Source organism: Schistocerca cancellata, chromosome 5 (genome assembly GCF_023864275.1).
Source record: "Schistocerca cancellata isolate TAMUIC-IGC-003103 chromosome 5, iqSchCanc2.1, whole genome shotgun sequence".
Classification (NCBI taxonomy): domain Eukaryota; kingdom Metazoa; phylum Arthropoda; class Insecta; order Orthoptera; family Acrididae; genus Schistocerca; species Schistocerca cancellata.
In genome coordinates this window covers 778,961,372-778,984,962 of record NC_064630.1, presented here as the reverse complement: position 1 = coordinate 778,984,962, position 23,591 = coordinate 778,961,372, and the positions used below count along the sequence as shown (strand labels likewise).

The 23,591-nt window shown below is 44.1% G+C and overlaps 1 protein-coding gene across 2 annotated transcripts in view; it reads right to left on the bottom strand.

Moving 5' to 3' along the window:
• The window catches only part of LOC126187917 (mitogen-activated protein kinase kinase kinase 13), a 496,875-nt gene that overhangs the window by 69,935 nt on the left and 403,349 nt on the right, over nucleotides 1-23,591 (bottom strand). Inside the window, exon 1 of one of the 2 annotated variants that reach the window (XM_049929274.1) lies at nucleotides 6,801-6,920. The exons of the other annotated variant lie outside the window; for it this stretch is intronic. Within the exon in view, the coding sequence (XP_049785231.1) occupies nucleotides 6,801-6,844 (44 nt within the window). The 5' untranslated portion in view covers nucleotides 6,845-6,920. Of the gene's footprint in view, nucleotides 1-6,800; nucleotides 6,921-23,591 lie in introns of those variants that run through there. 2 annotated transcript variants of the gene reach the window in all.

Below are 23,591 nucleotides of genomic sequence, written 5' to 3'. Positions count from 1 at the left end.
AATTTTTGTTCAGTACACAATGGAGTAGAAATGTCGAGTTACTGTAGAACGACGAAACAGCTCATGGAACTATTAAACTCAGGCACTCCATCACAAGAATATCAGAAAATTGCATGAGGCGAATATGAGATGGCAAGCAAAGGGGAACGAAAAATGATCCGCGAGAATATAATGGTGCGAAGGAAGAACACCGCTTCTACATCTACATCTACATTTATACTCCGCAAGCCACCCAACGGTGTGTGGCGGAGGGCACTTTACGTGCCACTGTCATTACCTCCCTTTCCTGTTCCAGTCGCGTATGGTTCGCGGGAAGAACGACTGTCTGAAAGCGTCCGTGCACGCTCTAATCTCTCTAATTTTACATTTGTGATCTCCTCGGGAGGTATAAGTAGGGGGAAGCAATATATTCGATACCTCATCCAGTAACGCACCCTCTCGAAACCTGGCGAGCAAGCTACACCGCGATGCAGAGCGCCTCTCTTGCAGAGTCTGCCACTTGAGTTTGTTAAACATATCCGTAACGCTATCACGGTTACCAAATAACCCTGTGACGAAACGCGCCGCTCTTCTTTGGATCTTCTCTATCTCCTCCGTCAACCCGATCTGGTACGGATCCCACACTGATGCGCAATACTCAAGTATAGGTCGAACGAGTATTTTGTAAGCCACCTCCTTTGCTGATGGACCACATTTTCTAAGGACTCTCCCAATGAATCTCAACCTGGTACCCGCCTTACCAACAATTAATTTTATATGATCATTCCACTTCAAATCGTTCCGCACGCATACTCCCAGATATTTTACAGCTTCTCGCTTCTCGCTTCACGAGAAACTACCGGCCACACGGTACATAATTACTATAAGTGTCACACGGTTGAGAATAATTAACGTTCACAGCACGACACACTGTTATACCATTTGTTAAAGAAATAAAAGTTGATACGTTAGTCTTATTTGGAGAGAAACTGAGAACGAGAGAGAAATGTACTGAATTTTTAACGTAAAGAAATCAAATGATCCGGTATTTGTTAACACTAAATAACAATGTAAGGGGTTAAACACCAGGGCAGCTAGGGGCCAAATAAATATATCGGGTAATTACGCTAGTAGTCACGGTCAAATGCGTTTCACGGAGTTTTTCTTAAATTTTTCAGAACTGTCGAACACGATCTACAAATAACGTAGAGTAGATGATGGTGGTCAACCTTCTTTACCTACTGCCCACTTTTGTATCTCTGATGGCAAGAAAAAATTATTCAACCGCCCACCGAACCCACAGTAATGTTTATTTATGAAGTAGAGAAATAAGGTTACTTACAAAATTCATAAAGGAAAGTTGCAGTACGTTAAAGCATATAATAATAATTACTTAAGAAATACCGCACTTCGTGTCAAAATCTTATGAAAAACCATTGAAAATGTTTTGAAAATCCCATCAGCCTGCCTCCCACCTTGAAAGCTGGAACGCCCACTAGTTTGCGGGAGAGACCAGGTTGACGTAGATGAGCTTGGGGTGTGATGAAATAGTTGGACAATATGGAATACCGTGATTTCTCATCGTCGAGTGGTGCTCCCCAGGAAGAAATAGCTAGTCCCTGTTGCGCAAATTGCTTTGTTCGTTCAACAACTGCTGCTCGCTTATCTGCTTCAAAATGTTCCCGCCATGCTCTGCATCGAGTCCAGTTCGTTTCCAGAGATCATACGAGTTACGGCGCAGAAAAATTGCTTTCGTAATTGGACGAAATTATTGGAGTTACGTCTCAAAAATATGCAATAATTACGGAAAGTCTACACTAATAATTACACCAAAGTAGTTTATTAAGTAAAAGAGTAGTAGATCTATATGCGCTGCTATGTACTATGTAAATTATTGGGTTCTGTTGTCACGTTGTGCGGTCCATGGAATGTCGGACAATATGGAATACGATTTTCAAGGCGCACCTTGACTGCAAATACTGAGATCGACGATTAGACTTGTGACGTATGGAAATAGATGAATGTAAAACGCATCACCTATACTGCATAAACAAGTAATTGATCAGGACCTTGGTTTGGAGTTAATAAATATAAAAGAGTTGTTATCGAATCAAATTGCTGTTGCTGATAACTAATTTGTTTATGTACAATGTTTTTTTTGCAAATTTACATGATTATCTCCATTTTTACTATTTAATCCATATTTCCTTACTACTTCATATTGCCCTCCAAGTGCAATCTTTTCAAACCTTTTTCGGTGTTTTTTAAATTTTATTACGAGAAATACAAATACTTCTTGTCAAATAATTGAACTTTATGTGAAAGGGCGTTTGACAAATAAGAATGAATTCAGTTTGGACTTTCATCTACAAAAGTAAATGGCATTCCATAATTCCAAAGTTCATCTATGTAATGCGGAGGGCTCGGCAATTCACCTGGCAGCATTCAGTGTGTACAGAAACGCAACATAGTTCCTATCTCGCATAACCTAGGGCGTCGTCATAATGTAAGTATCCATCACTTTTTTTTACCCGTGTCGGAGAAGTAAGCTGGTGCAGTCGTTTTTGCCATGGCTGTATAGTGGCTGATATAACAACAAAAGTGAAAAAAATCAATAATTGCAGTAGTATCGTCAGTAGCGTGACAAAATTTTTACAGAAATGAATAGCATTTTAACATACTTATTACCAAAATGGTTCAAATGGCTCTGAGCACTATGGGACTCAACATCTTAGGTCATAAGTCCCCTAGAACTTAGAACTACTCAAACCTAACTAACCTAAGGACATCACACACACCCATGCCCGAGGCAGGATTCGAACCTGCGACCGTAGCAGTCCCGCGGTTCCGGACTGCAGCGCCAGAACCGCTAGACCACCGCGGCCGGCCTTATTACCAGACTTATATATTACTATATACTATACATAGACAGAGAGCGCTTCAATTGAACGCACGATGGGTGAAGTCTCTCATCCAAGCAGAGGGAAACCGTCGAAGGAACCATCCCAGAATCCGCCGTAATGATGAAAGACGGGGGGGGGGGGGGGGGGGGGGGACGAGAAAACATTAGTACAATTTCGAGGTGGAGCAACCCTGCGCCCCCCAATTTTCGATTTTCAGCACTTTTCGGCAGAGCCAGCAGTTAGTGCAGCAGGGTACTATAGTCCAGTGGTATGTTGTGAAGACTGCAACAACTGCACAGAGCACCTTGTGAAACTATGGGGAGTGTTGCAAACAGTCAGAGTTATTTTTCGTTCTTATTGAAAATGTTTCAGTGCTTCTGAGCATTTATTTGAATAGTGGGCACCGTTACTGGTGGTACTGTCAAATTATTTATTGTACGTTTAATCATTTTAATGACGGTACCCACAATATAGTACACAGACCAAGGTAGTTTTGGTGTAATGATCACGCAACTGCAATCATGTCACGTGTCTGAATCTGTAACTCATTTGTTCTGTTGGCTGGGGTAAAAAAAAATCATCGTCTAACTTCCGCCTGCACTAGAGCCCGACCACCGACACTTCAGGGGACACGAGATAATCGTAACGCAAAAGTTGCGATCAGTACCTAGGATTTTTCTATAAGAGCTGTGGTAACACACGGTTACCCAACGGGTCCAGCCGGAGGTGCATACCAATGGGTTGGCTTCGGCTTGTGACATGGCCGCAGTGAAGCATTTGCCGCTCAGCCATGCCTTTATCTTTGCTTTGTGATTCTCATTTGTTCGGCAAAATGAAGATCGTCTGGGTGGACTGTGACCTGTCTCTGGTCACGCAATGGCTACGTGAACGAAGAGTCGGTTACGGTTCAAGTAAGTCAACAGGCACTGGAACATATATACACTAGACGATTGTACTGACAGCGAGTATTATCACGGTTGTAATGGACGGCGAAAGTTCAACAAAAACAAAAGCAGCATCTGCTGGGCCACTAGGAAACTTTATGGCACCGCTAACACTCTCAGGACAGGTATACGATTTATTAGAAGCGAGCAACGCAATCAGATTGAGCGCTTCTCTACAGGAAAGTAATTTCGCTGCGTGATAACACTGAAATATTAAACGCGTTGGACACTATTTTCTTGTGGAGCAGTGCACGTTAGCTCTCCATACAGGTAATAAACGGAAGGTAATTGCCGTAAACTGAGGAAAAGACAGACATTGGCTTGCGTTTATAGTATGGCTTTGAAGCCTGTAAAATCGTTAAAATATCAGGGTTAACACAGTGAAGCCGTATGAAACTGAGCTAACATGTACAATCAGTAGTAAGGAACGCGTGTTGCATACGCCAAGAAACTGCATACAGTTCTCCAGGAGCATATATTTGGAGTATTCCTTCAGCACCACCATCCTTTACCGGGCACGTACTGTGCAGATTATACGTATATCCAGTTTCGGGTACCTGGTTAAAGAAAGGTCCTGAAGGACCTAATGCTGCGTGGTGAAATCAGTATACAAATAAAGAAGTACACGAATGGGATGCGAGCGGGTCAGAATACGCCTTCTCCAGAAATGCACTGGCCACTGCATAAAAAAGAGCAAGAGCACCGCTATCGTGCGTTTTCCGTACCTGAAAGACGATATATACACGGTAATTCTATCAGGCAGCACAGGACATGAAAGAGCAGTTGAACGGAATAGATAATGTCTTGAAAGGAGGATGTAATATAAACATCAACAAAAGCACAGCAATGGTAATGGAATGTACTCGAATTAAATCAGGCGATGCCGCAGGAATTAGTAGAAATAAGAGGCTAAAAGTAGTAGACGTGCTTTCTATTTGGGCAGTAAAATAAGTGACGATGACCGATGTAGACTGGCAATGGCAAGAAAGGCGTTTCTGAAGAAGTGAAATTTGTTAACATCTTACACAGATTTAAGTGTTAGAAAGCCTTTTTTGAATGTATTTGTACGGAATGTAGCCTCGTACGATAAAAAGCTTAGCCAAGAAAAGAATAGAGGCTTTTGAAGAGGGAAGCCAAGAGACGAATAGAGTAAGCAGATTCAGAATGATGTAGGTTGCAGTGGATATTCGGAGATAAAGAAGCTTCTACAGAATAGGAGTAGCGTCTTCGGACCGAAGACCACAACAACAACAACAACAACAACAACAACGACAACATAATTAGCAGCGAAAAGTGACAGTGGTAAAGGTATTCGATAAGAGAAAAAAAAAAATCCAGTAAACGTGGATCAGCGAACTGGCCGTTCGCAAGATAACTGCCATTGTGTGATTAATTGCCGCTGCTTACTTCGGTATGAAGTATTCGTCTAGTTAGTACAAATTGTATGGTAAACTATTCGATTAATTAATTCAGTTCTATGGTTGCAGAATGTGGTACATGTGTGATGGAACAGCAGCACATGATGTAAGAGGACATGGAACGTGCCAGTACGGTCCGAGATGGACAACATAGCCCGATACTTGTCCACTGGCTCTGTCTGTCTGCAGTCCTCTCGAAAGGCAGGCGTGCAGCAACATTCCCGATCATACGACTGAACATCTGGACCAATGGATGTTCAGCCTTGCCAAGATTTGCGACATGCTGAAAGAATTAGTAGCTGACTGCAGAGGCGAGGGCTTTATTCCATCCAAATGCGATGATGACAAGTTGAACACTTTTTCTAACAGATACGGTACTACTGTACAGTAAATTGTAATACTTGTAACGTGCTGAAGTAGCGCTTTATTTCTTATTAATGTAGGCCGTGGGTTGAAAAATGAGCCCAACTAGCTGGGGCCTTGATCGAAATGTTTACATTTCAACTAACTAGGAGAATATTCCGATACTAACTACAGTGGTGGCTCGCAGCCAAACATTGCCAGTTACCTCGCATACAACTCGGTTGGGGAACGATGTTTACTTGAATGTTTTTTTTTTCTTCTTCCACACGTGTCAGTTTCCGTCTCTAATTATGATAATTATACAATAGAAGTACAACGAACGCCGAAGTAGTCGTCCCGGATTTGTCTGTTATGTAATATAAGTTTACTGAATATACCTTGCGGTTTTAGTTTTTATAACGGAAAGCGCGCGAACGCTGCCGTCGTGTTAACGCTGCTCGTCAGTCTGTCTGTCACAACCTGTATTTCACGTTCAGATTCACTGCACTCGAAACTATAAAAGGACTGTACGGAATCTGCAGAGGCTACAAACCCTCCGAAATAAAGGCACTACACGGAGTCTACCACGTCTCGTGGGGCTCCACATCCCAGTGCCTACCCAAACTGCAGAGGAACATAAGGTTCCCTGAAAGTTCAAGAGGGATTACCTGTCAGCACAATTAATTCCCAGAACGCGCTAATACGGTGACCAAACAGGCGAAAAGAGAGCGCAACATGCGACCTGTCGCCTTATTGTCGAGAACGTGATGTTACCACACGAGGGCAGAAAGCTTTTCATCTTCTGTTACCGAAGTATACAAACAAATGAGAACTCAGTAAACGTAACACAGAAGAGAAGGCATTAGTGTGCAACGCCACAAGGTAAAAAAGTGCACACCTTTTCATTACAAATAACGAGGAACAATGCGAGTGCGTATTACATTGAAGTATGCGGTATGACGTAATAACTACAGGTAACTCTGAAACTTCACGCGACAAGTAGTCGCAACTACCGCACTGTTTCGTAACAGCCACTACTACCGCTTGCTTTCCGAAGAAACATTGAATACTGTGACACAGTTTTACTCGTCTCAGACTGATGCCGAAACAACGTAGACCTCGCAGTTATACCGGAGCCGGTTGTTGCCGCAGTAAGTTAGCGTGGCCGGACGTAAACTACGCTGGTTGGCAGAAAGCGGAGGCTGCGTACTCACAAGCTGCTCTTGACGTCGGCGCTGGGCCACGGACGGGGCTTCATGCCTGCTGCGCTGTAGGTAACTGCTAAGTCTACGGTCTGCTGCTACTGGCTGCTGCGCACACACGGTAGCTGCCGGAGAAGCAGCTAGCGACTGCCGAGCGCAGCGGCTGTCCCCGGCCGGCGGCCGCTTATCGTAGCTACGGCGAGACAAAGGTCGCATCTCCCCCCACCCCGCCTCGCACCATTCCGTTCCTCTCACCTACTGCCGCGCACTCCGAGGCAGCCCCCAGCGCCCACACCTGGGACTTCCGAGACTTCTTCCCTGTCAATACAAGTTTCTGTCGTGGCACCTTAAGCCCGTCTCACACGGAGCAAGGTTCTACATCTACATCTACATTTATACTCCGCAAGCCACCCAACGGTGTGTGGCGGAGGGCACTTTACGTGCCACTGTCATTATCTCCCTTTCCTGTTCCAGTCGCGTATGGTTCGCGGGAAGAACGACTGCCTGAAAGCCTCTGTGCGCGCTCTAATCTCTCTAATTTTCCATTCGTGATCTCCTCGGGAGGTATAAGTAGGGGGAAGCAATATATTCGATACCTCATCCAGAAACGCACCCTCTCGAAACCTGGCGAGCAAGCTACACCGCGATGCAGAGCGCCTCTCTTGCAGTCTGCCACTTGAGTTTGTTAAACATCTCCGTAACGCTATCACGGTTACCAAATAACCCTGTGACGAAACGCGCCGCTCTTCTTTGGACCTTCTCTATCTCCTCCGTCAACCCGATCTGGTACGGATCCCACACTGATGAGCAATACTCAAGTATAGGTCGAACGAGTGTTTTGTAAGCCACCTCCTTTGTTGATGGACTACATTTTCTAAGGACTCTCCCAATGAATCTCAACCTGGTACCCGCCTTACCAACAATTAATTTTATATGATCATTCCACTTCAAATCGTTCCGCACGCATACTCCCAGATATTTTACAGAAGTAACTGCTACCAGTGTTTGTTCCGCTATCATATAATCATACAATAAAGGATCCTTCTTTCTATGTATTCGCAATACATTACATTTGTCTATGTTAAGGGTCAGTTGCCACTCCCTGCACCAAGTGCCTATTCGCTGCAGATCTTCCTGCATTTCGCTACAATTTTCTAATGCTGCAACTTCTCTGTATACTACAGCATCATCCGCGAAAAGCCGCAAGGAACTTCCGACACTATCTACTAGGTCATTTATATATATTGTGAAAAGCAATGGTCCCATAACACTCCCCTGTGGCACGCCAGAGGTTACTTTAACGTCTGTAGACGTCTCTCCGTTGATAACAACATGCTGTGTTCTGTTTGCTAAAAACTCTTCAATCCAGCCACACAGCTGGTCTGATATTCCGTAGGCTCTTACTTTGTTTATCAGGCGACAGTGCGGAACTGTATCGAACGCCTTCCGGAAGTCAAGAAAAATAGCATCTACCTGGGAGCCTGTATCTAATCGCGCAAGTTTGCGAGATGGCGTGCATGCCTGCCGGCTTGCAGGGAAAGGAGGCGGCTATCTTCCATGCCGAAGCTCTCCCACGGTGCAAGATCGGCTGCATGTTGTATCGAACGAAGATGGCTGCTTCAGGTACAGATGTTCAGAGCAAACTGGCGTTATTAGCTGTTTTGGTGCTAAACAATGCAGAAATGCATGCTAATGAGAGAAGAAGAAAGAAAGAATAGACGAAAAACTGGATTAAGAGGAGAAACGCTGGAAAAGGTGTGCTCTCCATGCTTCATAAAGAGTTGAGGTTAATTCGCATAACACGTACTTTTGTTTGAAAAGTATCACCATTTCATTACTGTTTTATTTTATAAATATACCGATAATTACTGTTATATACGACTTTATTTTATAGGATAGAAGATCGTACATCCTTTGCAAATTTTATACGAATGGAGGTATTGGTATTTGCAACTCTTTCGAGTGCCTCTGCACGCAAGTGTTTATTATAATAGTTTGCGCTTTTCACGACGTATAGACACTGTTGTTCCCTATAAGTACATATCAATGCTTCAATCGCTTGCTTGGACCACTGCGGTGCCATTATTTAATAATTATAAGAACTACGTACCGCACCTCACAACAGCAGAAAAGCGACTATCAACATAGCCTTCCCGCCCAAGCTTTCCGCGTCTGACGTCACAAACGAAACGCCTCACGATTGGCCAACGCAGGTAGCAGGTAGCCGCCGCGCGAGCCAGCAAGGAAACTTACAGCGAATCTTGCTCCGTGTGAGACGGGCTTTAGTCGGCACACCGACCGTGCTGTCGAACGTCAAAGTTGAGCGTGCCAAGTTCAACGTGCTGCTGAACGCTCAGAAACGATGCGACTTGTGCATACGGTACGTGGGCCCCAATGTGGTATACGCGATCGCAACGCACTCCAGCGGCAGTTGAGGGATGTTTCTAGTTCATAAATCACACTGTTTACTTAACGGGCGCGCGTAAAATTCGCACGTTAACTCTATTAAAACGCACATTTCCTTCGACGTCCACGAAAAGGAAAGTACCATGTCCAATCAATAAGGACACAGGCTTATAAAAAGTTCCATTGCAAACAGTGCGATACAAATTTGGAATACTTCTCCGTATAAGATAAACATTATTTCATCATTCCCACATTTTACGAAAACCCCAAGGTCAGTCTTACTTGATCACTGTTTAGGGTTGCCATAATCCACGGACGAAAATCAACGACAAAATTCGGTGATTATAAAGATGTGTTTGAAACACGGACCGATATGTTCTGCAAGTGACCATTGGTTTGCATTTCAGTTGAATCTTCTTCATTACTTTACAGTGGTAATTATGGTGAAACCTGGAATCACACAATGTCCTTTCACCTTTCTGCATAATTACCATAATTCAAACAGTAATTCTGTCAGCAAAGAAGTTGTAATTAACAAGGAAAATTAATCCAAGCATTAATGATCTATAAAGGAGTGGTCAATTATGAAGAAAATTAATTGCAATCGACATTAAATAACTTTTTAATTAAAGCACTGAACACAAATTATTAACGTGTACGCAATCATGCTGCTACTATTGATATATATATTTCACTTTATGCTTTAAACCAGTCATATTTCTCTGAACCATCGACAGAAGAAAGAAACTGGCTCCGATTCTGAATCAGTCTATGAAAATCTTTGCAATTTGTACACTTGGCACAGCTGAATGTTAACTTTACGCGACCTAAGAATATCAGATACCGACAGCGGAAAACTGAAACAATCGCAAAGAATCGATTATTGCACTGATTCCACAGTCTGTTCTGAAAATAGCCGAGCGATTCTGAAGTGCCACGGAATATCAGCACAGGTTTCAACGGCTATCGCCAGGTTTGCAGGAGTTAAGAAACACTTGATCGGTGGCCAGTGGCAAAACTTGCGTAAATTATTTTTCTTTTTTTTACTTACTAGCCACTTTTTTTGCGGACATTTTACTCTTCCTCCAGGACACCCGTCTTTGAGCATAAAATCGCGGACTGTCCACGAAATCCGCGACGTATGGCAACCCTATCACTGTTCGTACCCAGTAGCAGAATATTTGCAACATATGAATTACGAAGCGTGAAAGAAAAAGGAGCAAAATATCTTTATAAAAGTAGTGCAAGCTGTCCTGTAGATTAAGCCAATCGAACAAAGTCACCCCTCAAAAAAAAGGTGAGCTTATATTTACATATCAAATATTATAACATATACTTATATTAAACTAATAATGAAGTATCAGAACCTAATAAAAACGCGAATGTTAGGGAAAAAAAATTGGAAGTGTTAAGACGCGAACCACCGCCCAAAAAACAAAGACTCCATTAGTGGGCATGGACGCTACTTTTTGTCTTTCTTAAATCCCATTTTGTTCGTTGTCGTTCGTTGTATCTGCTCGGGGCGGACGTCGCAAGACACACGTTTCAGTTCGTCGTTGATCCATTAACTCAGTTTTTTATTACAGAGGGCAGCTAACTCCCTGACCGAACACGCTGAGTTATCGTGCCGGCTACTACTCATTACGCTAAACCAACAACACGCTGTTTGTTCTTAACCATATTGTATTACCCCTTGCTACAAACGTTAATCGTAGATAATTATGTTACTAATTGAAATTTCAGTATAGCAAATTGTACCAAGAACAATGCGTTTTGTGTAGATCTTCAGTGTGTCGCTGCCTTCAAATAGCCTACTCTCATAATACGCAAGTTACAATAATTCTTCTGCCACGAATACGATGTTTCTCATCATTTTATTGCAACGAATAACACAACGAACAACGGGTTTTCCAGTGATTCTCAATTTGCTGGTGCTCAGAAACGGCATATATACATATAGGCTTGAAATGAATGCCAATATGGCGCCTCACAACTATGTACTGAAGGGAGACGGCGCGCATGTGACGTAGGTGGCGTTGTGCCATCTCATTGGTCAACGCTCAGACGCACGCTCAGAATATCTGGCATGGCAGATATTGCTCTGCACGCTCGGAAAGACTGCCGAACGTGCTATTCCACGCTATGACATCAGAAACTCGGCACGCTCAACGTTCGGATGCACGGTCCGTGTGCCGACGGCTTTAGGCTAAGAAAGCAAGCTGCTTACGTACGTTCCTAGCTCTTATCCTAGTGCAGCAGTGTCCGTTCCTCTCCCTCTGCTCCTTTCGTCGATGAACTACATTTCTTCATAGTCTGGCGTTGCCTTCCTCAAAGGAACAATTATACGGCCTCTCTATCTTAACTCGCTCTCAACATACAATGAAACTGGTACGTCTGTCTAACATAATGTCGGGCCTCCGCGAGCACGCAGAAGTGCCGCAACAGGACGTGCCATGGTCTCGACTAATGTCTGAAGTAGTGCTGGGGTTCTTCAACGCTGTCCATAAATCCGGAAGAGTACGAGGGGGTGGAGATCTCTTTTGGACAGGACGTTGCAAGACATCCTAGATATGCTCAAAAATATTCATGTCTGGGGAGTTTGGTGGCCATCGGAAGTGTTTAAGCTCAGAAGAGCCACTCTGTAGCAATTCTGGACGTGTGGGGTGCCGCATTGCCCTGCTGGAATTGTCCAAGTCCGTCGGAATGCACAATGGACATGAGTTGATGCAGGTGATCAGACAGGATGCTTACGTACGTGTCACCTGTCATATTCGTACCTAGACGTATCAGAGGTCCCATATCACTCCAAATGCACACGTCCCACACCATTACAGAGCCTCCACCAGCTTGAACAGTCCCTTGTTGACAAGCAGGGTCCAAGGATTCATGAGGTTGTCTCCATACCCGCACACACCCATGCGCTCGATACAATTTGAAACGAGACTCTCCGACCACGCAACATGTTTCCAGTAATCAACAGTCCAATGTCGGTGTTGACGGGCCCAGGAGAGGCGTAAGGGTACACCAGTGGGCCTTCGGCTAGGAAAGCCCATATCGATTATGTTTCGTTGAATGGATCGCACGCTGACACTTGTTGATGGCCCAGCACTGAAATTTGCAGCAATATGCGGAAGGGTTGCACTTTTGCCACGTTGAACGATTCTCTGCAGTCTTCGTTGGTGCCATTCTTGCAGGATCTTTTTCCGGCTGCGGCCATGTCGCAGAGTTGATGTTTTACCGGATTCCTGATATTTACGGTACACTCGTGGAAATGGTCGTACGGGAAAATACGCCAGTTCATTGTTACCTCGGAGATGCTGCGTCCCATCGCTCGTGCGCTGACTATAACACCACATTCAAACTGACTTTAATCTTGATAACCTGCCACTGTAGCAGTAGTTACAGATCTAACAACTGCGCCAGGCACTTGTCTTACATAGACGTTGCCGACCGCAGCGCCGTATTCTGCGTTTACATATCTCTGTATTTGAACACGCTTGCCTATACCAGTTTCTTTGGCGCTTCAGTCTGTAGAGGATGTTCGGAAATTCCCGTTACAAACCTACAGGACTTGCAGAGGGGAATGAGTACATAATATTTTGAATAGCAACCCCTGTCCGGTTACACATTCTACGACGGTTTCAATTCAGACGTGTAAGGTGTGTACGTCTGTTGAGGGAAACAGAAAAGTCCCATAGTAGTTTATGCTGGTACGCTGTAAGGCATACATAATGACGTGTAGTGCGTCAGTCGGTCACCTGAATGGACTACTACTTCTCGGGTCGCATGCAAAGTTTAATTTACGAGACTCTTATAGACAAAGAGGGAGATCTGCTGGCAAGATTTATGATCGCTGTACTAGAAAGTGAAGAGACAACAGGTGTGATGAAAAGTGTCTACCAGAAATGCTTCGTAGGTACAGCGTCCGTAACAACGTTGGTGGTCGCCACATCGAGTCGCTGTTGCAATGCATCAGCACACTTCTGCAAGTAGTATGCTGTACAGTATGTTATGTAAACACGTAACGTTTAATCGATAATACAAACAAATGTGCTTAAGTAATAAATGGATGTTTCGTTATGTTTCTTTTAGAACTGTTACCTAATAATTGTACTGCGTCACGCCTAATCAGTACCTCAAGCACAATCGAATGCGTTAAACATCTGAACTGAAGCCGTTCCCGGACATGCGTTCCTGTTCAAAACGTTATGTTTTCAGTCCCGTCCACAAGACCTAGAAGTCTGTAACGGGAATTTCGGAACACCCTGCACTGCTAACTACCTGACAGTCACCACTGCCGATCGCCAATCGCGTGGTCGGACGGGGTATCACGTCACACTTGTTTGTACCGAGGATTAGCCGCCTTCTTTCTGCAAGGTGGTACGCAGGACGCTGCTCAAATGTCTGATGTATTCGCTTCTAAGCCAAGTGCAATTCGCGACTCCACTGTTAAATAGTTTTCCTGTCGTAGACGTTAAACTACAATTAAAGTCCCAGTGGGTACTTAATGCCAACCTCCCTTACCGCCACATTAGCTACTGATGGAATGCGGAACAAACCTTTTACGTGTACATACTTCGAAGCAAATTTTTAACAGAAGCTTTCTTGTAAACAGAAGCCAGGGATCAAAATGTTCAAACTGCTGAGGTCATCGGTCCGTAGACTTACACACTACTTAAACTAACTAATGCGAAGCACAACACACACACACACACACACACACACACACACACACACACCCATGCCCGAGGGAGGACTCGAACATCCGGCGGGAGGGGCCACGTAGTCCGTGACATGGCGCCTCGAACCGCGCGGCGCCTGGAATCTTTAAGAAATTTTTTCACTGACGATACGCACGAACCGTGGCAAGGCGCCCTACACCACGCGGTGTGTGTGGCAAGAGTTTCGTCACGATCGCGTCGACGTTTGTAGTATCTCACATGGTGTCCACATTGTCTGTGGACTTACGTATACTGTTACTTTGTAATGCTACTCACTCGGCTACAAAAAGTTTTTAAAGTGTTCTTGCACTTTTGAAACATGCTGTATTACGTATTTTATGTGTGGTATTCTTCATGCGTGAGAACATCCACAGTACTGGGACCTATGGAACGAGCAGTAATCAGTCGTTAGGCACGAAACCGGCGTCGCTCCGCCAGCTGAGAACACACGAGTCCCGCGAACAGGTTGCCCGCCCTCTGGCCGACCAGTGCAATCGATGCGAAAGGGCGACCAAAGGTCGAGAGGACAACCCGATTAAAGCGGGGCTGTCCATGCGTGGAGCGGCATCCAAACCGGAAGCACACGACCCACCGAGACACCACGCGCACAGGCTTCTACTGCGTGTGTCATCACCAGATGTGCGCTGCATTAAAGTGTGTCTTACCACACTATTCTGTACACCAGGGGGGTTTCCACTGAGAAACACGCCGTCTGATGAACGACTGCCTTAGAGGTTTCACGCTGTTGGAATTATTAGACCTTCTCACAGCGCATAAAGCGATGTGTGCGGTCTTGCTCCAGCACCGGACTCACATTCGCAAGGAAAGGGATTCATATCTTCGTTTGGTCAGTTATTCGTGGTTCCTTTATTTCGTACAAGGTGAACATGGCGCAGAAAAAAGCGAAGCTAATTTTACTGCCATATGCTCTAATATAACCGAATCTCCCTTTCCATTCCTCGTAGAGATGAAAAGTTACGGCTTGAGGAAGTCATTTCTTTCGTCATGGCTGTGACAGGAGCGAATCTTTTCCAGCCAATTTTACGGGAATGCACCTTTCTTACAGCACTTGAGTTGCTTTAGCAGTGGAGTAGCGCGAGAAAGAGGTAATCTTGCTGATAGAAGAGTAAGGTTATCATATGTCTTATGAGATCTGGAGATCAACAGTGCAAATGCCGAAGGTACAGAAATATGATTGGATGAAACTTGCCAAAGCAGTCGAAGATCCTACTGGGAACGTGATGACCATAAATTCATTCGACACTAGCATCTGGCGGGAACGGAGTGAATAAGCTCAAGCTTCGTAATTCTTTCCATTAAAAAGGAAAAGCCCAAAACATTTATTTGAAAGTAACCAAGAGTGTATGTGTGTGTATTACGCTGATTAAAATTAAAAATATAAGAGAGACGTGATCGTTCTAATTTGCTTACGTTCAGGGTATCTGTAATAACACGGCTCGTGTATCACTCTTATGTTAGAGATTTTGGATAATAAATAGAAATGGGTTATTCGGGGATCACGCCATTTGCCCTCTAACAGGATATAGGCTATAACATATTTTATCAAGTAGCTTATGTAACAGGTCTTGTATATATTTCACATTTAATCAAACATATTTCATTGGCATGACCTTCGTTATACATAGTTTAATGAGAATCATTGAAGTGCTTCGCATACGTCACTGTAGACATCAGAAACTATCTGATATATAGCAGCTACTGAACTGCTACACAATCACTAACGTAAATGTTTCCGATTGCTAATAATCAGAGTCTAAATGTTAGTCCTCCTCCTAGTTACGACATCCGTAGGTAGTCAGTGCAATGCTTTTGAATTTCTTCCTCAATTGTAATTAGAAGCCAGTGAAAGGCGTCAACAGAAATATGTGCAAAGTTTTGGACTAATGCTAATGAAAGCTGGAACTGCAGTTGAGAGGTACTTGCACCACCTCCACGCATTTCGCGCTATGTCTGAGACATCTAAAATCTTCCTTTCCTACGGCATTTTGCTTTCTGCGTCAAAAACAGTGCGCTCGCTGTGCAAAATAATCTCTCTGAACATCGAAGTCTTGCATCGTGCCTCTAACTACACTCTACACTGAGGCGACGAAAGTCATGGGATAACGATATGCACATATACAGATGGCAGCAGTATCGCGTACACAAGGTACAGAAGAGCAGTTCACCTGCGAAGTTGCCATTTGTACTCCGGTGGTTCACGTGAAAAGGTTTCTGAAATGATTATGCCCGCACGACGGGAATTAACAGACTTTGAACGTGAAAAGTAGACGCATGAGACATTCCATTCGGGAAATCGTTCTGGAATTCAAATTCCGAGATCCACAGTGTCAAAAGTGCGCCGAGAATACAAAATTTCAGACTTCACCTCTTACCATGTACAAAGCAGACGCCGATGGCCTTCGCTTAACGACCGAGAGCAGCGGCGTTTGCGTAGAGTAGTCAGTGCTAGCAGACAAGCAGCACTGCGTGAAATAACCAGTGAAGTCAGTGTTGGACTTACGATTAAGGCATCCGTAAGGGCGGTGCGGCGAAATGTGGCGTTAATGGGCTATGGTAACAGACTACCGGTCCGAGTGCCTTTGGTAGCAGTACGACATCACCTGCAGCGCCTCTCCTGGGCTCGTGACCATATCGGGTGGACTTTAGAGGACTGGAAAACCGTGGTCTGGTCAGGTGAGTCCCGATTTCAGTTGGTAGGAGTTGATGGTAGGGTTGGAGTGTGGCACAGACCCCACGAAGCCACGGAACCAGGTTCACAACAAGCGAGTGTGCGAACTAGTAGTGGCTCCGTGAAGGTCTGGGCTGTGTTTACATGGACTGGGTCCTCTGGTGCAACTGAACCATCACTGACAAGAAACGGATATATTCCGCTAGTTTCAAAATGGTTCAAATGACTCGAAGCACTATGGGAGAACATCTGAGGTCATAAGTCCCCTAGACTTAGTACTACTTAAGCCACACACACACATTCATGCCCGAGGCAGGATTCGAACCTGCGACCGTAGCAGCAGCCCGGTTCCGCACTGAAGCGCATAAAACCGCTCGGCCACAGCGGCCGGCTCTGCTACTTTGAGATCAACTGCAGCCATTCATTGACTGTGTGTTCCCAAACAACAATGCTGCATGTTACTGGGTCACAACTGTTCGTGGTTTGCAGAATATTCTGGACAATTCGAGAGAATGATTCATCCACTCGGATTGCCCGATATGAATGCCATCGAACATTTTATAGAACATAATCGAGCGGTCAGTTCTTACACAAAATCCTGCACCAGCGACATTTTTGGAACAAGGACGGCTACAGAGGCAGCATGGCTCAATATTTCTGCAGGAGAGTTCCAACGACTTATTGAGCCCATGCCACGTCGAGTTGTTGAGCTACACCTGGCCAAAGTAGGTCCGACACGGTATTAGGAGGTATCACATGACTTTTGTCACCTCAGTGAATGTTGTATGCCGTGAGTCGTAATTATTGGTACCCAAAAAACAGTGACGTAGTGTTCACAGGTTATGGTTATCTTGTGTTCTCTCCCATCACCTCTAATACAAACACTTGTTCGCAGGTGCAAGCGAATGGAAGTGAAAACCAGATAACTGTCTGCAAATGTGAATTCGCTTATATTCGCTTATGTTCGCTTCCATTCGTTCCGGCATAGAGTGATTTAACAGTCTCTTCACCCATTTCTGTGAAAAAAAGTTTTATTTACACCGATGAGCCAAAACATTATGACCACCTGCTTAATACAGGGTTATTACAAATGATTGAAGCGATTTCACAGCTCTACAATAACTTTATTATTTTAGATATTTTCACAACGCTTTGCACACACATACAAAAACTCCAAAGGTTTTTTCAGGCATTCACAAATGTTCGATATGTGCCCCCCCTTTAGTGATTCGGCAGACATCAAGCCGATAATCAAGTTCCTCCCACACTCGGCGCAGCATGTCCCCATCAATGAGTTCGAAAGCATTGTTGATGCGAGCTCGCAGTTCTGGCACGTTTCTTGGTAGAGGAGGTTTAAACACTGAATCTTTCACATCACTATGTGTGAAACTTGCCCGCACGCGTTCAACCGTTTCTTCGCTCACTGCAGGCCGACCCGTTGATTTCCCCTTACAGAGGCATCCAGAAGCTTTAAACTACGCATACCATCGCCGAATGCAGTTAGCAGTTGGTGGATCTTTGTTGAACTTCGTCCTGAAGTGTCGTTGCACTGTTATGACTGACTGATGTGAGTGCATTTCAAGCACGACATACGCTTTCTCGGCTCCTGTCGCCATTTTGTCTCACTGCGCTCTCGAGCGCTCTGGCGGCAGAAACCTGAAGTGCGGCTTCAGCCGAGCAAAACTTTATGAGTTTTTCTACGTATCTGTAGTGTGTCGTGACCATATGTCAATAAATGGAGCTACAGTGAATTTATGAAATCGCTTCAATCATTTGTAATAGCCCTGTACATTATTTGTCCGTCTTTGGAACGAAATACATCATTGGCACTAAGTACCAGGGATGCAACAGTTTGTTGGTAGGTTTGTGGAGGTATGCGGCATTAGAAGTCTACACACAGGTCATGTAATTCGCGTAAATAACGGGCCGCTTATTTGCGTATCGCAGTGATGGCGCCATATAGCGACACAGATGTGTTCCGTAGGATTTACATCATGCGAAATTGGTTGCCGAAACATCAAAGTTAGTTCACTATAATGCTTCTCAAACCAGTGTAGCTCGATTTTGACTCTGAGACACGGACAATTGTAATGCTGAAAGATGTCATCGCCGTCGGGGAAGACATCAAGGATGAAGGGCTGCAGGTGTCTCGCCACTGTCAGCGCGTCTTCGATTACTACCACAGGTCCCATGCAAGCGCAGGAGAGTGTCTCCCACAGTATAACACTGCTCCCACCAACCTGCGTCCGTGGCGCGCTGCACGTTTCCTTACGACTCCTGTACGTTGAAACGGTGAATGACAGCTAGTAGCATGTAAATACCTATCAGTATGTGTCGCTTTCCTATAAACTCTGTGACCAAGAGTTCCGTCCTCCGGTCATTGGTCAAAAGACCATATGCGATACTGTACGATGAGAATTTAGCACCAAGAGCTGCAACATCTTAGGGGCGTGTTTAATCGTAACGGCTACGAAAAAACAGGTTCGAGTGCATTTGAGTTTGGACTATTACCTAAACCAGCTGAAGACACTTTTAGTCCTGTGGCTTTCCTTCCATATGCTGGGAATGTGTCTGCCAATGTAGGTAGGGTTTTGAAGAAATATGAAATCAAATGTGTACTCCGTCCCCCAGCTAACATGAGAGCACTTTTCGTCTCTGTCAAGGACTATTTAGTTTTGAGAAAGCCTGGCGTTTACAAAATAGCATGTGAGTGCGGTAAAGTATACATTTTTTTTTTTTTTTTTTTTTTTTTTACTATACTCCGCGAGCCACCTTACGGTGTGTGGCGGAGGGTACATATTGTACCACTATCTGATCCCCCCTTCCCTGTTCCATTCACGAATTGTGCGTGGCAAGAACGACTGCTTGTCGTTGGCCAAGCTATTTGTACCGTCAATGACAGATGTGTTGAACATAATCGCCATACACGATTACTACAACCTTACAAATTTGCGGTGGCTGAGCACTGTCTTACAGAGGGGCTTAGGATGTTTTACAATATGACAAGTGGTTGAAAACGACTCGCGTTACTGGGATTGTGTTTTAAAAGAATCTGTCGAAATCAAGTAACAGATAACATCATTAACCGTGATAATGGATACCCGCTAAGTAAAACTTGGAATCCTGTTTTATCAGATATCAAGAAATAATGACATCTGAATCGGCCGGCTATGAGTAATAATTTTTAATGATATAACGTCTTTCAACAGTATTCACCACTGGAGGTGCTGCCGCTCTTCTCACGCCATTTGTATTTTCGTTGCATATAAAGGTGGCGATATGTGTGAAAATTACCGAACTATCAGTTTAATAAATCACAGCTGCAAAATACTAACACGAATTATTTGCAGACGAAATGAAAAAACTGATAGAAGCCGACCCCGGGGAAGATCAGTTTGGATTCCGTAGAAATGTTGGAGCACGCGAGGCAGTACTGACCCTACGACTTATCTTAGAAGATAGATTATAGCATTTGTAGACTTAGAGAAAGCTTTTGACAATGGTGACAGGAAAACTCTTTCAAATTTTGAAGGTTGCAGGGATCAAATACACAGAGCTAAAGACTATTTACAATTTGTACAGAAACCAGATGGCAGTCATAAGAGTCGGGGGCAGACAGCAAAGGGTCTGAAAGAGCAGTTGAACGGAATGGAAAGTGTCTTGAAAGGAGCATACAAGATGAACATCAACGAAAGCAAATCAAGGATAATGGAATGCAGTCGAATTAAATCAGGTGATCAGGTGATGCTGAGGGAGTTAGATTAGGAAATGATGCTTAAAGTAGGAAATTAGTTTTGCTATTTGGGAAACAAAATAACTGATTACTGTCGAAGTAGGGAGGATAGAAAATGTAGACTGGCTATGGCAAGGAAAGCGTTTCTGAAGAAGAGTATTCTTGGCATCGAGTATAGATTTAAGTGCCACGAAGTCTTTTCTGAAAGTATTTGTATGGAGTGTAGCCATGTATGGAAGTAAAACATGTAAGATAAATAGTTTAGACAAGAAGAGAATAGAAGCTTTCGAAATGTGGTGCTACAGAAGAATGCTGAAGATTAGACGGGTAGATCACGTAACTAATGAGGAAGTACTGAACAGAATTGGGGATAAGAGGAATATGTGGCACAACTTCACTAGAAGAAGGGATAGGTTGGTTAGACATGTTCTGAGGCATCAAAGGATCACCAATTTAGTACTGGAGGTCAGCGTGGAGGGTAAAAATCGTAGAGGGAGACCAAGAGATGAATACACTAAGCAAATTCAGAAGGATGTAGGTTGCAGTAGTAACTCGGAGATGAAGAGGCTTGCAGAGGATAGATTAGCATGGAGAGCTGCATCAAACCAGTCTCTGGACTGAAGACCACAACAACAGCACATAAAGGTTTCATCGTTCGCAGTTTGAATCAGTTACCGGTGAGAGCGGCTTAGCTTTTCTCACCTGATGACGGCGACCAGGTGGACTGCGGAGATATTGTGTAGAGACGACATTTTCATCCGGCTGGAGACTCGACAAGAATTTGATCAATGTAAATTTGTGGTTGTATGTATGTTGGTGGGATAACACTGACGTTTCTGGTCACATTCCACGACTGTACACAGATGCGGCGGTTAATTGAGAGACTATCTCCTCGAATAGTTAGGCATTTGTCGGGGTGCCTCGAAATCAACGGATCCCCCGGGCCTCAGATGAACAATGGAGTATCCGTTCCCGAAATAAACACGGTGACTGCAGATACGACGACTGAACAACACATTAGTTACGTTCCTCTTTCGGGCGCTTAACACTTTCGCGAATCTTAATGACTGGTGAGTCACCGTGACATTAACCACATGGATTTCAGAATGTAACAACGGTGCCTAACGGTTCCTGCCGGACCGAGCCGCTACGGTCAGCTGTGTTACGTCGATGTTCTCCTAAGGCTTGGCCCCTTGAACCTAGCGGACCCAGACAATTTTAGCCTCTGAATATTCATGTCACGCAGGTACATTAAGTTTTACTCAGAGAAACCTTGTAAGTGTGATGAGGCCTATTTTCTGGGTGTGACAATGAGGTTATGTGCTGAGATTTGTCCCTGTCTGGAGAGTTTTTTCTAGTGCACTATTGTGTGTGTTGTATGTTTAACTGCCCTCAATTACCCCTTTTTAATCGCGTTTTTGCTGAATATGTCATTACCTGGCAGACAAAGCACGAGAGCAAAACAGCACCTCCTTCACTTCACACTTTCACATACAGTCGTTTGCACTCAGCCCAAGTTTCCTGACTGCTAACATTTAACTTACTTCAGTTGCTAAAATAGTAAATACATTAAAAATAGAGACTTTTTGTGTAAACCTATTTATGTCATTGCACATGTTATACAGTGTGATTATGTAATATTTACGGGTTTATTCACCATTATTAGGTGTAATATGTCGGGATGTTTTAAGTATCTCATATTTCGAGGGTTGGTAGAATGGACCAAAACAAGAAATATGCCCAGTAAAGGCGGCTCCAAAAGGCGTACCGTAAGAGTTAGGAGCACATGTTCATATTCGTTACTGTGAGACATCTCTTGTACTGAAAGCTGTTTGCTATTACGAACGACCTATACAATGCAGAGACAAATGAGTAAACAAATCAGAATACATTATTCCGTTACTGTGAAACAGCAGAGTGTCTGATGTTAACATACACAAAAACGTGAACATTTTCTTCCAATTGCCAGACCACAGCATCTACATCTACATCTACATCTATACTCCGCGAGCCACCTTACGGTGTGTGGCGGAGGGTACTTATTGTACCACTATCTGATCCCCCCTTCCCTGTTCCATTCACGAATTGTGCGTGGGAAGAACGACTGCTTGTAAGTCTCCGTATTTGCTCTAATTTCTCGGATCTTTTCGTTGTGATCATTACGCGAGATATATGTGGGCGGTAGTAATATGTTGCCCATCTCTTCCCGGAATGTGCTCTCTCGTAATTTCGATAATAAACCTCTCCGTATTGCGTAACGCCTTTCTTGAAGTGTCCGCCACTGGAGCTTGTTCAGCATCTCCGTAACGCTCTCGCGCTGACTAAATGTCCCCATGACGAATCGCGCTGCTTTTCGCTGGATCATGTCTATCTCTTCTATTAATCCAACCTGGTAAGGGTCCCATACTGATGAGCAATACTCAAGAATCGGACGAACAAGCGTTTTGTAAGCTACTTCTTTCGTCCATGAGTCACATTTTCTTAGAATTCTTCCTATGAATCTCAACCTGGCGCCTGCTTTTCCCACTATTTGTTTTATGTGATCATTCCACTTCAGATCGCTCCGGATAGTAACTCCTAAGTATTTTACGGTCGTTACCGCTACCAATGATTTACCACCTATGGCATAATCGTACTGGAATGGATTTCTGCCCCTATGTATGCGCATTATATTACATTTATCTACGTTTAGGGAAAGCTGCCAGCTGTCGCACCATGCATTAATCCTCTGCAGGTCTTCCTGGAGTACGTACGAGTCTTCTGATGTTGCTACTTTCTTGTAGACAACCGTGTCATCTGCAAATAGCCTCACGGAGCTACCGATGTTGTCAACTAAGTCATTTATGTATATTGTAAACAATAAAGGTCCTATCACGCTTCCTTGCGGTACTCCCGAAATTACCTCTACATCTGCAGATTTTGAACCGTTAAGAATGACATGTTGTGTTCTTTCTTCTAGGAAATCCTGAATCCAATCACAAACCTGGTCCGATATTCCGTAAGCTCGTATTTTTTTCATTAAACGTAAGTGCGGAACCGTATCAAATGCCTTCCTGAAGTCCAGGAATACGGCATCAATCTGCTCGCCAGTGTCTACGGCACTGTGAATTTCTTGGGCAAATAGGGCGAGCTGAGTTTCACATGATCTCTGTTTGCGGAATCCATGTTGGTTATGATGAAGGAGATTTGTATTATCTAAGAACGTCATAATACGAGAACACAAAACATGTTCCATTATTCTACAACAGATTGAC